Genomic DNA, 15284 nt, shown 5'->3' with positions numbered 1-15284 from the left:
CTGTGTCTCAGTGATATTACACACACACACACACACACACACACACATTTACACTCACACTAAGATAAAGCTGCCACTGTGGAAAAGGACGCAAACAGGCATTATCTGGGACTGCCCCCCAAAAACAGGGGTGTGACTAGAAAACCTTTCCTTCCAGCACCCCTTTATCTTGGGAGCTCCCTATCCTGGGCCAGCCCTCACCAAAAGGCCAAACTTTCAGCTCACAGGGTAGGGCCCATGGAGTCCTCCACTCAGGTGGTCAGCAACAGGGGTGTGGGAAGAAAGAGGGGGAGGACGAGCCCAGGTCCACTGCTACAGAAGGTGGCCGTGCCCCTGACGCCCCAGGAAAAGCCCCAAGTATCACATAAGAGCCCCATGTGCCCCCACACGCAGCAAGTGGGCATTACCGAAGGAGGACCACGTGGTCCGTTTGCTCCAATGTCAGACTCCCACGGGATTTGTAAAGCAAATGCATGACGGCGGCCAGCCCTGAGGACTTAAACACCAAGTTTAAGATGCTGTGTTTTCCCTTGGAAAGGAGGTTCCACATGGCCAACCTAAATAAACGTGGTGGCATAGCCTGTTCCTAAGTGACAGCCTGGCAGCACTGAAGCTTAGCTGCCTCCTTTTCCCCAGTAACCAAGATTTGGGGAAAATTAACTTCTAACACTGGTTTATCAGTGATTTGTTAGAAGAGTCTAAGTAGGATTTATCAGCTCTATAAAACTGAATTAATAAGTAATAACTTTATGAAAGGATTTAACGAGGGGTTAATGTGTTAATAACAGTATGAAGTACTGCCAATACTCTACAGCCAAGTCACACACATTCTGAATCCAAACACTGTTAAAGGGATCGAAACTTCTCGTGAATGCAGTTCTCCTGGGGCACACAGGGCATCCAGCTCAGTGGGTCACGAGGGGCACTGACATCCCTGTCCTGCTGCCCTGGGGAGGACACTTAACCTCTCAGCCTCAGTTTCCTCATAAGTAAAATGAAGATAAGCACACAAGATGGTTGTGAGGTTAAATGAGGTCACACGCGGTCTCACAGTCACATTCGCAAACTCATCCTAGAAAAGGCCTACACACCTCATTGCTGAATATCACTATGGTCACCTTCGAAGTACACCCCTTGGGAAGCTATGCACCGACAAGCGCCTAGTCCACCCTTCAAAGCAGTTTTGGAACTCTTTCTGGAATGGCCATCAGAGTTGTCACTTTATTACCCTGATGTCCTGAATGTCATCCAAATGTCTTCCTTGCAATATTTCCTTTATCTTTGGGTAAAGAAAGAAGTCATTGGGGGCCAGATCAGGTGAGTAGGGAGGGTGTTTCAATACAGTGATTTGTTTACTGGCTAAAAACTCCCTCACAGGCAGTGCCATGTGAGCTCGTGCATTGTTGTGATGCAGGAGCCATGAATTGTTGGCGAAAGTTCAGGTCATCTAACTTTTTCACGCAGCCTTTTCAGCACTTCCAAATAGTAAACTCGGTTAACTGTTTGTCCAATTGGTACAAATTCATAATGAATAATCCCTCTAATATCAAAAAAGGTGAGCAACATCTTGATTTGGACTCACAGAGCTTTTTTGGTCATGGAGAATTGGCTGACTTCCATTGTGCACTTTGACGCTTTGTTTCCAGGTCGTAGAGGTACACCCATGTTTCATCACCAGTGATAACATGGCCCAAAACATCATCTTGCCTCTCCAAAAGGTCCTGGCAAACTTCGACTCTCCTTTGCTTTTGTTCATCAGTGAGCTCCTTTGGGACCGTTTTTGCACACACCTTTCTCAGGCCAAGATTTTCAGTTAAGATTTTTCTAACTGTTTCTCTATCGATGTTTACTTGGTCTGCTATGCATCTCACAGTCAGCCGATGATTTTGATGCACCATTCGACGAACTTTTTCAATGTTTTCGTCAGTTCTGCTTGTTACTGACTGCTCTGACCTCTCTTCATCAGTGACACGTTCTCTCCCCTCAGAGAAATGTTTAATCCATTTGTACACTGCAGTTTTCTTCATGGCATTATCCCCATAAACTTGGACTAACATGTCCCTGATTTCACTTCCATTCTTGCCAAGCTTAACAAGAAACTGAATGTTTGTTCATTGCTCTAATTTAGGCTCACACATTCTCGTGACAACACTCAAAAACACTCAACAATAATGAACGCCACTCAGCAAGACACCACCACACGTAGACACGAACACAGCTGTGAGACACTGATATACCAAGGTTATGAAACCTTCCTGAGCTGTTGGTACAGGGCTGCCAATGTAAGCACACGGGGGCAAGTTCACGAACTTAATTGTCAGACCTCGTACATGTAAAGTCTGGGCCAGTCAGCACTCAGCAAATGTTTGTCAGTCAGTCAACAAACAGGATTAGAGGGACACATGGGAATCCCAGATCCTTTCTACGAAGGAACATCTGGGAGCCAGAAAACAGATGAAACACCCAGGGAGGTGGAATCCACCCAGCGAGACAGGCCAGGGCAAAGACGTCACAGAATCAAATGCTTTAATGTTGACTTTCGAAAATCAATAAAATGTCAATGGAAGGGAAGACAAGGAGCAATCTGGGAAACGGGAGCATCATACACAATTACATGGAAGTAGGAGGAAGCACGTATATAACAGCGTGAAAAAAGGTAAGCAGAAAAGCACAGCAGCGTACTCCAGACAGCATATGACGCCAACAAGAGAGAAGGTGTGAATTTATAATAAGAAAACAAAGTGCCCTGACCCCGGTGTGACAGAAAATGAGTCATTCCCAGTCTAGGAGATGCTCAGAGGCCTTGGTGGTCCAGGGGTTGGTCTAAAAGCAAACCAGAATTAGAGGAAAGGGCCAGAGGAAGGAGCTCATTAGCTGACCGGGGGGTGCACACAGTAGGAAGACACTTAGTGAAAGCTCGGCTCCTGTCCTGCCACCTGATTCTTGCCTTTCGTTGACTGTGGCAGATTGTATTTGCCGTGATGGCTGCATGGTTCTTTTCTATCCCACACCTGCTGCTACAATGCAGCCTTGACCCCTCCCACCCTAAGGTGTCCAATTCCCCCCTCCAGAGAGCAGCTGGGCTTGTAAGTGCTTCCACCTAGAGCACAGCAGAAGTGACACGACATGACCTCCAAGGTGAGGTCACAAAAAGCAACGTACCCTCCATGTTCAGCGGAACAATACACGTGGAGCCCCGAGCTCTCACGTCTGAAACCTGCTGTGGAACGGCCACAGCTAACATGGAGGTGCCCCAGGCCTCCACCACCAGGCACGTGAGTGAGTGCGTGATGACGCTCCAGGTGGCCCCAGGCTGCAGTGGTGGAGTCACCCTCAGCCCCTGAATCTTCCCATCGTGACCCAGACCTCAGGAAGCGGACACAAGCCACCCCTGCAGGGGTGCCCACTCGAGTCCCTGACCCACAGGATCCATGAGCAAAACCAGACGGCTTGGAGTGATTTGTTAAACAGCAAGAGTAACTGATACACTAATGTTTCTTGCCATCAGTTCTAACTGCCTGTCAATCTTAAAGAAATCTGCATATTTACATAGGTTATGTAACTTACAATATGCCTTTTTGGGATGGCTTTTCTTGTTTTATCTACTCTCATTCTTGTACTTCATGCTTTTTCCAACTATCAATTTATTTTCATGGTTGCTTTTGTTCATAAAATGTCCCTCAATTTTTTAAATATAATCTACTTTTCCTTCCATTAATTTTACCCTAGATTTCCAAATCGTTCTCTCAGGTCTCTCGCCTTTCCAAATTTTGTCAGTCTGTCTCTTCTAGACCCTTCTATCCTACCAGATGCTCTAGTCGCAACAGCTATCTGTTTATTCATTTTCAAACAACTATGCCTTTGTTTCTGTCTTTCTCGATGGAAATTCAGTGACAATGCAACTCGCTCCATGAAATCTCCCCTAAGCACCTGAGTCAGAATTTATTATTCCTCATTCCCCACACCAAAAGTACTATGGAGAAAACTCTAGAATCACATGTTACACTGTTTTCACTACATTTAGGTGAAGTGCATGCCCACCTTCCAAACACACTATACATTACTTGTGTAATCCCACAGTACCTAATAAATATCTTTCACAGAGCAAAAAGCTAAATAAACACCTGCTGAGTTCATTAATACAGATGGAAGAAAAAGTTAGAAAGTGGAGTTGGAGCCCCTCAGGAGAAAGCAGGTTTTCAAGTCCTCCGGCCGCGAGGTACATACCTTCAGACTAGTCAGGAGCAAGGAGAGGCGCCCAGAAGTGATTACCTGTAACGGACATCACCTCCTCACTTAAGGGAAAACAGGTTTAGAAGAAGGCCTTTCGTCAGCCAAATCTATTTTCTTCTCCAGTATTTCACAGAAAGCTAAATCTCTACCTTTGCACCATAAAGTATATCTTTCCCCCAATACCTAAGCTTTCCTCAGCAGTTCATAAAACTGCTATCATCCAATTACACGTTTTCTCCCTATTATAATGAATTAAAGGCCAAAGTACAGCAGTTTAAATGATGTCAGTTTAAGTAGTGAAACTTCTGTTTTCCCCCATCAGTATTAATTTTTTATTTATAATCATTGTATGTATATGGTTGAAAAGTTTAAAACTCGGTTTTTAAACCTATGTCTAGATATCATATACATATTTTGTTTAGAAAGCAAGGAGGAAGAGGAAAAAGGGGAAAAAAGAGAAAGGGAAGAAACTTATTAAATCAGAAGTAGTAACAAACCACTCAAACTTCAAACCTTCATGTGACTAACCTAAGAGTGACACAGGCACCAGGAGCTGCTTCTGGGAGGTGTGACATTCCAGGATAGCTGACAGGTTCTAAATCACATCATTTCCATTATTGCTTTCAATACACTCATTAATTCATAAGCTCAAGCAGTAAATTAAGCACTATGTTATGAAAATTTTTCTTTTTAAATAATGAGATTATTAGAATTAATAGAATACATAATAGCAGCCAGGAAAGACAATACAAGAATGGAATCTGTGAGCTAGAACTCTACCAATTAATTATATTGTATACAGCCTTGAGATCTAGTCACAAAAATGAGTAATAACTATTGTTATAAAAATTAAGTTTCAAAAATCACAGGTGAGGTTTCCAGTCTTGGCCATCACAAAAAAACAAACAAACAAAACAAAACGGGTACCAGACTTGTCCTTCTATGGTACCAAGACTTGTCCAACTATAAATAAAATACAAGAGGCAACTGTTTTCATGCATTAGCCAACAAACAACAAAGAATTGTAAATTGGCTTTTTCTTAAGTTCTGCCAATAATTTGAGTGTCTGCCAGAACAAAATTCAACATCCCTTAAAGGAAAACAACATAATCTAGACTCCTACAATTTAAAGCATATAATAAAAATTACTGGACGTGTAAAAAAAAAAAACAACACAAAAATATGACCCATAATCAAGAAAATTTAAAAGTAGCCAATAAAAGAAACAGATGTTCCAGATGTTAGAGTTAGCTGACAAAAACTATATAGTATATTAATTACCTATTTCTGAATAGAAAATTATACTAAAATTTAGTGGTTTAAAACAATTTATTATCCTTACAGTTTCTGTGCATCAGGAATTTGGGAGCAGCTTAGCTAGAAATAGAAAGTTCTAGCATGAGGTGTTTGACGGTTAATTTCATGTGTCAACTTGGCGAGGCCACAGTACCCACATATGTGGTCAAACACTATTCTAGATGTTTCTGTGAGGGTGTTTTTGGTTAAGATTAATATTTAAATCAGTGGATTCTGAGTAAAGCAGATTATTCTCCATTATGTGGGTGGGCCTCGTCCAATCAGTTGAAGGACTGAACAAACAAAAGACAGGCCTCTTCCAAGAAGAGGGGACTCTGCCAGCAGAAGGCCTTTGGACAGGAAATGCAGCATCAGCTCTTCCCTGGGTCCCAGCACTCAGGCCAATCCTGCAGATTTTAGACTTGCCAGTCTCTGTAATCACATGAGCCAATTCATTAAAATACATCATGTGAGGCAGCTGACTCACATGACCGGCAAGCTGGTGCTAGCTGTTGGTGACAGCCTTCAGTTCCTTCCCATGTGGGCTTCTGCACAGGCTGTTTAACCTCATGGCAGCTGGCTTCCCAATAGCAAATGACCTGAGAGAGGGAGAGGCAAAAAGAAACTATCCTTTTTATGATCTAGCGTCAGAAGTCATATGGCAGCACTTCTGCCATATTCTATTCCTTAAAATCACTCACAAAAAGAAGAGAATAGTACACTCAAAATATTAGGGGGAAAAATTAAAATAAGAGAAAAAATTCAATAAAATAGGAAACAGAAAAATAAAGCAAAAAAACCGGTTCTTTCAAAAGAATAATGATAAATCTCTAGTAAGAATGATTAAGAACAATAGAGATAAAACACAAATTACCAATTTCAGGAATGAAAATTGCAACATTACTATAGATCCTAGAGACAATAAAAGGAAAACAAGGTGTGTGGATTTGTATTATGTCAACTTCAGCAAAGCTGGAATTTCATTTCCCAGAATTCCCTTCATGCACAGCGCTGGGTTAGAGTGGACCACGAGTCATTAAGGGTAAGATCTGAAAGGCAGAAATGAGTCAACTCAGAAAGATGGTTCAGGGCATGAGGTGCATTTGCAGCTCACGCATATTGTCACTTATCTGCTGGCTCTCATTGTTAGTGTGAGAAGTACATGGACCTCCAAGTCTTTCCAGCTCCTGTCAGGTTTCCTCCTTCAGCTTTGCTGCCTCCTAAGACTGTTTCAAACAGTGCCAGATTCTTCTACAGAGCATCCCAATTATCAAAGTTGGAAGTCTTAGAAGCAATAAGAGCCCGACATGGATTCCAGTCGATCGCCAAGGGTTGCAGCTCATCCCCACGTTAGTTTGCCCTTGTTTCCATCACTTCATCTTCTCTTCCTGACTGCCTTCCCTACTGACTTCACACAACATCTTCACATAAGCTATTAAGTCAGCTTTCACATTCGTATTAGGTCAAATCCCAATAAATTTGATAAATTAGAGGAAATGAACAAATTCTTTGAAAAATACAAGCTACCAAAGCTTACTCAAGAAAAAACAGATAACCTGACGAAATAGTTCTGTATCAATTTTTTTAAATCAATGGAATAGAGTAGAGAATTCAGAAATAGACCCACACATAGCAAAATAATTTTCAGTACAAGTGCCAAAGTAATTTAGTGGAAAAAGAAAATTCTTAACAAGTAGTGCTAGAACAATTCGGTATGCATAGGGAAAAAAATGAAACTCAATCCCTAACTAACACATACACAAAATGAATTCAAGATGGATCACAGATCTAATTATAGTTTCTAAAAGAAAATATAGGAGGTAAACTTTGCCCTGTTGGGGTAGGCAAAGACGTCTAAGACACAAAAAGCACTATCCATAACAGAAATATTTGACAAGAGGACTTCACCAAAATCAAAACTTCTGCTTATCGAAAGATACCATAAAGAAAACGGCAACGGAAACCACAAACTGGAAGAAAATATTCACAATGTATATATTTGGTAAAGAATTACATAGCATTAATAAAACAAATGAACCAATTAAAACTGAGCAAAAGACTTGAAAAGATACTGCACAAAAGATATACCGAAGACCAACAGGCCCATGAAAAACGTGCACCACATCATTAGTCACCAGAGAAATGCAAATTAAAACCATAATAAGAACATTTCACACTTACTAGAACAGCTAAAATTAAATATTGACAATACCAAATGTTGATAAGGATACAGAAGTACTTGGATTCTCCTTCACTGATGGTGAAAGTATAAAATGGTACAACCACTTGGGAAAACAGTTTGGGTATTATAAACATACCTACCCTATAACCCACCTATTATTTTCTTATCTATGTTACCCAAAAGAACTGAAAATATTCATACATAAGATTTGTACAAGAATGTTTATAGCTTCATTCATAATAGCCAAAACTTAGAAATAACTCACATGTCCATCAGAATGAGAATAAACAAACTGTAACGTAATCACGTCACAAACTATTGATACATGTAGCCACATGGGTGAAAGTAGTCAGACACACAAATACATATGTCATGATTCCATCTATATGAAGTCTAATAATAGATAAAACAAATCTATGGTAACAAAAATCAGGAAAGTAAAGGAGGTTTGAATTAACTGGTAAGAGGTACACAGAAACTTTCTGGGGTGACAGATGTCCTACACCTCTAGTAGGGTATTGATGAAACAGGAGTATTCATCTGTCAAAACTCATCAGATTATACACTTAAGATTTGTACATTTTACTATGTAAATTTTATCTCAAAATAAAAAGAAAAAATTCACTTATGAAAATTTCCATATTCATCAATAGGATGAAATTTTACTTTTCAAAGTAGCATATTTTTAAAAAGATCTCAAGAGAACTTTATTTTTAATCACTTAAGGTGTAATGAAGACTCTCCAAGGTCATAAGTAAAAACTCAGAGGTCCTACCAGATTTAGAAACATGAATATGGCCCCGAATGTAAGAACTGCTCTGGAATGTAAGGAACCCCAACAGAGTGCTGTGGCCTCTATTCCATCTACAGGTAGGTTTTGTGATGCGAGAAACTTCTTTAAGCAGAATGCCAATGGAATAAAGATTTAGAGACATTTTTTAAAAAGGTAACAGGAAGCAAAAGAAAGATCGAAATATAGTAAAAGGAATGCACCATACCTGTAGGGAGAGGTATATAAATCCTTTTTTCTAATCTCCTTCGCAAGGCTTCATCAATGTCCCATGGGAAATTAGTAGCAGCCAACACCATAACCATTTTGGAAGGATCGTCATTCTCTAAAGCTCCTCCAACTCCTACACAGTAAGGGGAAAAAAGAGAGTTTTTCTTACAGAGCTTTACTCTATCATTCAACCAACACTTCTAAGATCAGTCACAGGCTTGGTGGCGCACTCAGTGACGTGACTGCTACAGCCCTTCTGACCTCTGTATGGTGGCAGACCAGACACCTCAACAGGTAAGTATAAACAAGGAAGTGGAAGAATTCACATAATCTATTGCAGGATTCCAATCCATAAGAAAAACAGTATGTTTCTGTAAAAAATGAATGTGTATTTCCTTTGAAAAGACATGGGAGATGATGCTGTTTTATTCCTCTCTAATTTTTCTAAATCGTGAAGTTCACCTCCGACCCCCCGATTTTTTATTTTAGTTGTTAGTCTAATTTATTTGATTTCTTAAGAAGAGAAAACAGAAGAGGGTTCACATTTACTTAATATACTAGCATGCAATCATAATTTTGAAAGGCAGTTATACTGTAGTAGCTTTGTCCTTCAAACTTCTAAGTGACTCATAAAAAAAAAAAGAAATTTAACAATGAACCTAATAATCAGTCACTACTGAAAATACCATTTCTTTTTATACCAAACCAAATATATATACATAGAGTCTACTTTTTCAGAACTAAAATTTTATTTTATTTTTTGAACTTTTATTTATTTAAGTGTGGTTTTCCAGGACCCATAAGCTCCAACTCAAGTAGTTGTTTCAATCTAGTTGTGGAGGGCGCAGCTCACAGTGGCCCATGTGGGGATCGAACCGGCAACCTTGTTGTTAAGAGCACCGCGCTCTAACCAACTGAGTTAATCGGCCGCCCCATCAGAACTAAAATTTTAGAATAAAAAACCTTCAGGTTATACAATGGAAACTCTGGAGAATATGCAGTGAAAAAAATATCAAAAACTCACAAACTTTATCAGAGTTTCTAGCCTGGCATAACAAAGTAGTAAATTTAAATGCAACCCAATTCATTATGGTATTTTCTTAATAAATTACTGTGTTTCCCTGAAAATAAGACCGAGCCGGACCATCAGCTCTAATGCACCTTTTGGAGCAAAAATTAATATAAGACCCAGTCTTACATTTTATAAGACCCAGTATTATATATTATATTATTATTACATATATTATATTATATTATATTATATTATATTATATTATATTATATTATACCCGGTCATATTATATTTTAGAAGACCCGGTATCATATTATATTAATTACATTATATTATACTATATTATCTTATACCGGGTCTTATATTAAAATAAGACCGGGTCTTATATTAATTTTTGCTCCAAAAGATGCATGAGAGCTGATGGTCCGGCTAGGTCTTATTTTCGGGGAAACACGGTAGTACTAAACTACTATTTGAATCATTATCACAAAGGATCAAGCTGTCCAACTAATAATCACCAACAGTCACAAGTACCCCTAAATGAAAATCAGCTGACTAAATTCGTATTCAGTGATATTTTTAAAACATGTAATGTGTTTTCCTCTATACCCATCCCCCCAAATATAACAGTCACTCCTTTCTCTCATACTTCAGCAGAAGTTAAAAATGGCAACTTTGAGGGAAGGGACTGTAGTTCATTCTTCTATGTATCTTACAGTACCTGGCACTGAATAAACACCCACTGTAAGTATTCAGTAAGTACCCATGGTTGATAGATAACCATAGCTGTTTTAAAATGACACACTCTGGATATCTAACACGTTATGTTTTCTCATAGTTTGCTTAAATGGCCTCGTGTTTACAACGACCAGGGTACTATATACCTAAGAAGCAGCTCTGGGCCCATCACTCTCTTCCTTCAATGGCTCCCCAATGCCTTTTCTTCTTTGTCTGAATAACTTCTACTAAGGCTTCAAAGCCCAAGTCGCCTATTCCATTCCAGGACTCCCTCAGTCTGGGTGGTCCCTCTCCTGAGGTGTTTTCACTACACCCAGAGTTCAGTTCTACCACAGAAATGACAACGTGCTGCTATTGTCTGTAAAGTGGCCTGCTTCCCACCTAGGTCAGTGGTTCTCAAACGTTCTGGTCTCAGGATCCCTATATATGCTTAAAAATTATTATGCTCCAAAGAGCTTCGTGTGTGTGGAGTACCTCTATCAGTATTTATCATCAAAAGTTAAAACTGACAATTTTTAAAAACATTAATTCATTTTAAAGTGACAATAATAAGCCCATTATTTGTTAGAATAAATAACATGTTCTTATGAAAAATACTATGATTTTCCAACCCCCCCCCCAAAAAAAAAATCAGAAGAGTGGCATTCTTTTTACATTTTTGCAAATCTCTTTAATGTCTGACTCAATGGAGAATAGCTGAATTCTCATACTTGCTTCTGCTTTCCATCTAGTATGTGCCACATGCCTTATAGCCTCTGAAAAACTCTTGTAGGAGAATGAGAGTGAAACAGGTAACTAATGTCTTGATATTATTATGAAAATAGTTTAGCCCTTCCAGACCTTTCAAAAGACTTTTAAAGACCCCCGGGACCCTGGACCACCTTCCTAGAACCTTTGCTCTAAATGGTAAATCCCTTGAAGGCCGTGGCATTCCTTTCCTTTGTAACTGGAGAACCTTAAATGGTGCATGACTCCTAACAGGCATACAAGAAAGGCTTTTTGAGTGCATGAACAAATGAACAAATAAATAGATGAACAAATGATTACAAGTAAATTCAGGCTACCTTCTAAAGTATGAATCCACACAAAACTCAAAAAGGAAATATAACGTTTTGAGACAGTAATTAAATATCAATTACCATCCATCTGAATGAGGAGTTCAGACTTGACTCTGCGACTTGCCTCGTGTTCATCAGAGGTTCCCCTTCGACTGCAGATAGAATCGATCTCATCAATGAAGATCGTGGTAGGGGCGTAAAATCTAGCCTTTGTGAAAATGTTTTAAAGGAGTTATTCCATGATGTCATAAAATAATCTGAATTTTTAAAATATCATTTCTTCCTTCTACAATCATGGTAAAGAAGAGCAGAAGTTTCTCCCTGCTTTAACGCCACCATCTGGTACTGACAGAGATTAAATCAAATCATTCACATCAATTCATATCAATTCATTCAATTCATATCAAAAAAGGACATTTCTAAAAATAAAAGGTAAGTTGGCAAACTTGGGTGACATATATGGGGATTCACAGTACTATTCGTTCTACTTCCATGTTTGAAAATTTCCTTAACACAAACCTTTTTTCAAAAAAGATAAATCATTCTTAAGTAACTATTGCAAATCCTTTATGAAAAAGAGCAAACTTTAATGGTCAATTTTTAACCGATTTTTAAAATACATATATTAAAACAGATTTCTGCTCCACCGGCTCATTAGAGATCCAGAAATACCAGTCACACCACACACGCTTAAGTATCTTCTACCCTCACTGGGCAGGATGCCAGGGGGCCTCCTCTTGCCTCCAAGACGAAGACACATTGAAGACAAGTTGCCAACTCCACAAAACCCACCCCGTGTCTTATCAGTGGTCAGAACTATTGAAAACTACACCGACACCTGCTGCAGGCGAATGGATCTACAGGACAGGAATATCATTTGCCGACACCAACAGTACTTTGCCATCTGAATAAATCGTCACTCACCATTTCAAACAACAGACGGACTAACTTCTCAGATTCGCCTCTGTACTTAGACGTCAGTGTAGAAGAGGAAACGTTGAAGAACGTCGTGCCGCACTCCGTGGCCACGGCTTTAGCTAGCATGGTCTTCCCGGTGCCTGGGGGTCCGACCATCAGCACACCCTGGCATTTCAGAGATGTACTGAATGATTTGTCAGATTAAATGCTTTCTTATCATTTCATCAACTATTAATGCATAAGAAAAATTTCCCATCAAAAGACAAATTGTCACAGGAAAATGCAGGTGAATTTGGCACGAATATCATTTTATAGAGAGAAAAAATGAAGAGTAATTTTACAAAATGTCACACATCAGGGGTACTCAGAGATGGGCTAAAAAAGGGCCTACACAACAAGGAATCTTCTGATACATTTAGAAAGAACCTACGCAATTTTGCTAAACCTGGCGGAAGGTAAATATGTACTTTGTGAGCACAACTTAAGAGTGACTACTCTGTGTCAACGAAATGAAATTAAGACAACAAACCTGTCTTCTGCAACACACTTACAACACACAGCTTTTAATAAAAAATGAAGACCCATCTGTTAGTTAATAAGGTAGCTGAAATCTAGTGGTGATTCAAACATAATCAAAATAGCTAGCCTAGCATTTTATCAGCTAGAGAGTTAAAAGTTTACATAAAACAACGTTAAAAAGCTACTAAAGATAATGCAGACTAATAACTAAATTTGGGTTGCTTCTCACCTTCAAACATAAACAGAAAAGTATTCTATAAAGTAGATCAATGAGGAGTAAAAATTATTTAAAAACACTAATCCTCTAGTCTTGAAGACTAATGGATTCTTAAATACGTCACTAGCCACTTTTAATGGGGGTTCGGGTACACAGTTGACACCATATTTTGCATAATAGTTGGTGATTTTAAGAGGAAGTCTGACCCATTTAATTTAGTTTAATAAGCTGGGGATTTAAACTCGGGAAACTATGTGCATGTCAAAGTTTCATAAACTAAATTCAGAAACTGTCCAAACCCTTTTCCAGCTATAGAATGTTGGCATCCAGAACGAACCGCAGGGGATTACTAGGATTTGAAACACTAATTTTATATAAAAAAAAAAACAACAACGTTTTGCTTTGCGAGGCACCTTTAACTGCGTGTGAGATTGTTAATTTGAAAACTGTGAAAACAAGTAAAGGTGTAGGCTACAGCTACAGCAAAGTTCATACTTGTCTCTCTCCTGTCCCCTCCCTTTCAGCGCCCTCTCCGTCCCTGCAATGTCATTAGCGTGGCCGCCTCCAGTAGGAGTTCATGTGCAACATGAGCATCTGTGCAGGTACAGCTCATACACTCTGTGCAGTATGTGTAATCTCACCTCCTCATGACATCCTTCAATTACCCCCTCTACTTCCTGTGCCTCCTCTATTGGCTCTTTCCCACTGGTACAGAAACATACTTGCACCTGCCCCATTTTTTAAAAAACCCTTTGCGTGACCCTACAAATCCTCTAGTTACTAGCCACCTCTCCGAGAGTCCCTCCTCGGCCAACCTTCTTAAGGAAACGGTTTATGCTTCTTCCTGCCTCTCCTGGAGCTACAATCGGGCTTCTGCCTTCATTACTTCTCTAAAATGTCTAACTTTCTAATCCAGTGGCCACTTTGTAATTCACATCTTTCTTTTTCTCTGCAGATGCCTGGTGTTCATTCCCTTCTTCCCGAGACCCTTCCTCCCTGGTTGGCTCTGACACTGCTCTTTCGTCACACTCCTCCATCGTGCCGGTCTCCTCTCCCCTGCCCTTTCCATTCCCAAGGCAGGGCTAAGTCTTTGGTTCTTTCCCCTTTTCATCCATATGCATATTATCAACTACCACTCATCTCTCACAATTTTAACTCAAACTCCGCCCTGCGCTCCAGACCTCTATTTCCAATTACCTGCTGAGCATTTACCTAAACATATTATGTTTCTATTGAAACCTGCTCCTTTTCTCAATTTCCAGTATCGGTTCATTGTACCCTATGTAATAAATAATTTGGCTGGCCTTCCTGCCCCTCAGCCCCCCTTTCTTGGAAGTAGACGCTAAATCCTTGGGATTTCCCGAGTGACAGGAGTGTCTTTGTTGCTGAGCCCAGAAATTTTACGCTAACGAGGTAACTTGTGGTGGGCCCCTACCTTGTATGTGCAATGAGATGACTCAGGACGGCTTGCTAGAAGAACCAACCATGCGATTAGAGGGTTGGGGCTTTGAGACGAGTGATACCAACTGGACCTCTGGGGGCAGGAAGGAGGACTGCAGATTGTGACGCACGGGCAAAGATGCAATCAGCCGTGGCCATGCAGTGCACCTCCAATAAAAACTGGCCCCTGAAGCCTGGGTGGGCTTCCCAGGTGGCAATACTCTATGTATTGTCACACGTTCCTGCACTAGGGGAGAGGACACAGCAGCTTTACTCTCAGCATCCTCCCAGACCTCGCCCTATGCATTTCTTCCTCCGGCTAGCTCTGACTGCCTCCTTTTGCTATAATAAAACTGTAATCTTAAGCATAATACTTTGCTAAGTTCTGTGAGTCATTCTAGAGAATTACTAACCTGAGGGGGTAGTGAGAAGCCCCAAATTTATAGCCAGCTGGTCAGAAGTGACGGTAACCTGAGACCCCCACGTTTGCAGCTGGCATATGGAATGAGGGCAGTCTTGTGGAAAACTGCCCTTAACCTGGGAAGTTTGGTCTGATTTGGGGTAGTTGGTGACAAAAGTAACTGCATACTCCTTCACTTCAAGTCTGGATTCTGGGAGACACACCTTGTCCCTCTCCCTCATAACGGTGTCACTTATACCTCGTCACCACC

The 15284-nt window shown here is 40.1% G+C and overlaps 1 protein-coding gene across 10 annotated transcripts in view; it reads right to left on the bottom strand.

Moving 5' to 3' along the window:
* Nucleotides 1–15284, bottom strand: part of KATNAL1 (katanin catalytic subunit A1 like 1) — an 81384-nt gene that overhangs the window by 9601 nt on the left and 56499 nt on the right. For all 10 annotated transcript variants that reach the window (XM_019736488.3, XM_019736479.3, XM_074330073.2 and 7 more), the window contains 3 exons: nucleotides 12444–12602; nucleotides 11601–11727; nucleotides 8710–8844 (listed from right to left, as the gene is read on the bottom strand). In XM_019736488.3, coding sequence (XP_019592047.1) covers nucleotides 8710–8844; nucleotides 11601–11727; nucleotides 12444–12602 — 421 coding nt within the window. The remainder of the gene's footprint in view (nucleotides 1–8709; nucleotides 8845–11600; nucleotides 11728–12443; nucleotides 12603–15284) is intronic.

This window comes from Rhinolophus sinicus, chromosome 16 (genome assembly GCF_057876585.1).
Source record: "Rhinolophus sinicus isolate RSI-liver-muscle chromosome 16, RSI-T2T, whole genome shotgun sequence".
NCBI lineage: Eukaryota > Metazoa > Chordata > Mammalia > Chiroptera > Rhinolophidae > Rhinolophus > Rhinolophus sinicus.
Note: the sequence above shows the minus strand (reverse complement) of the source record. Positions and strands in the feature narration are given on the sequence as shown.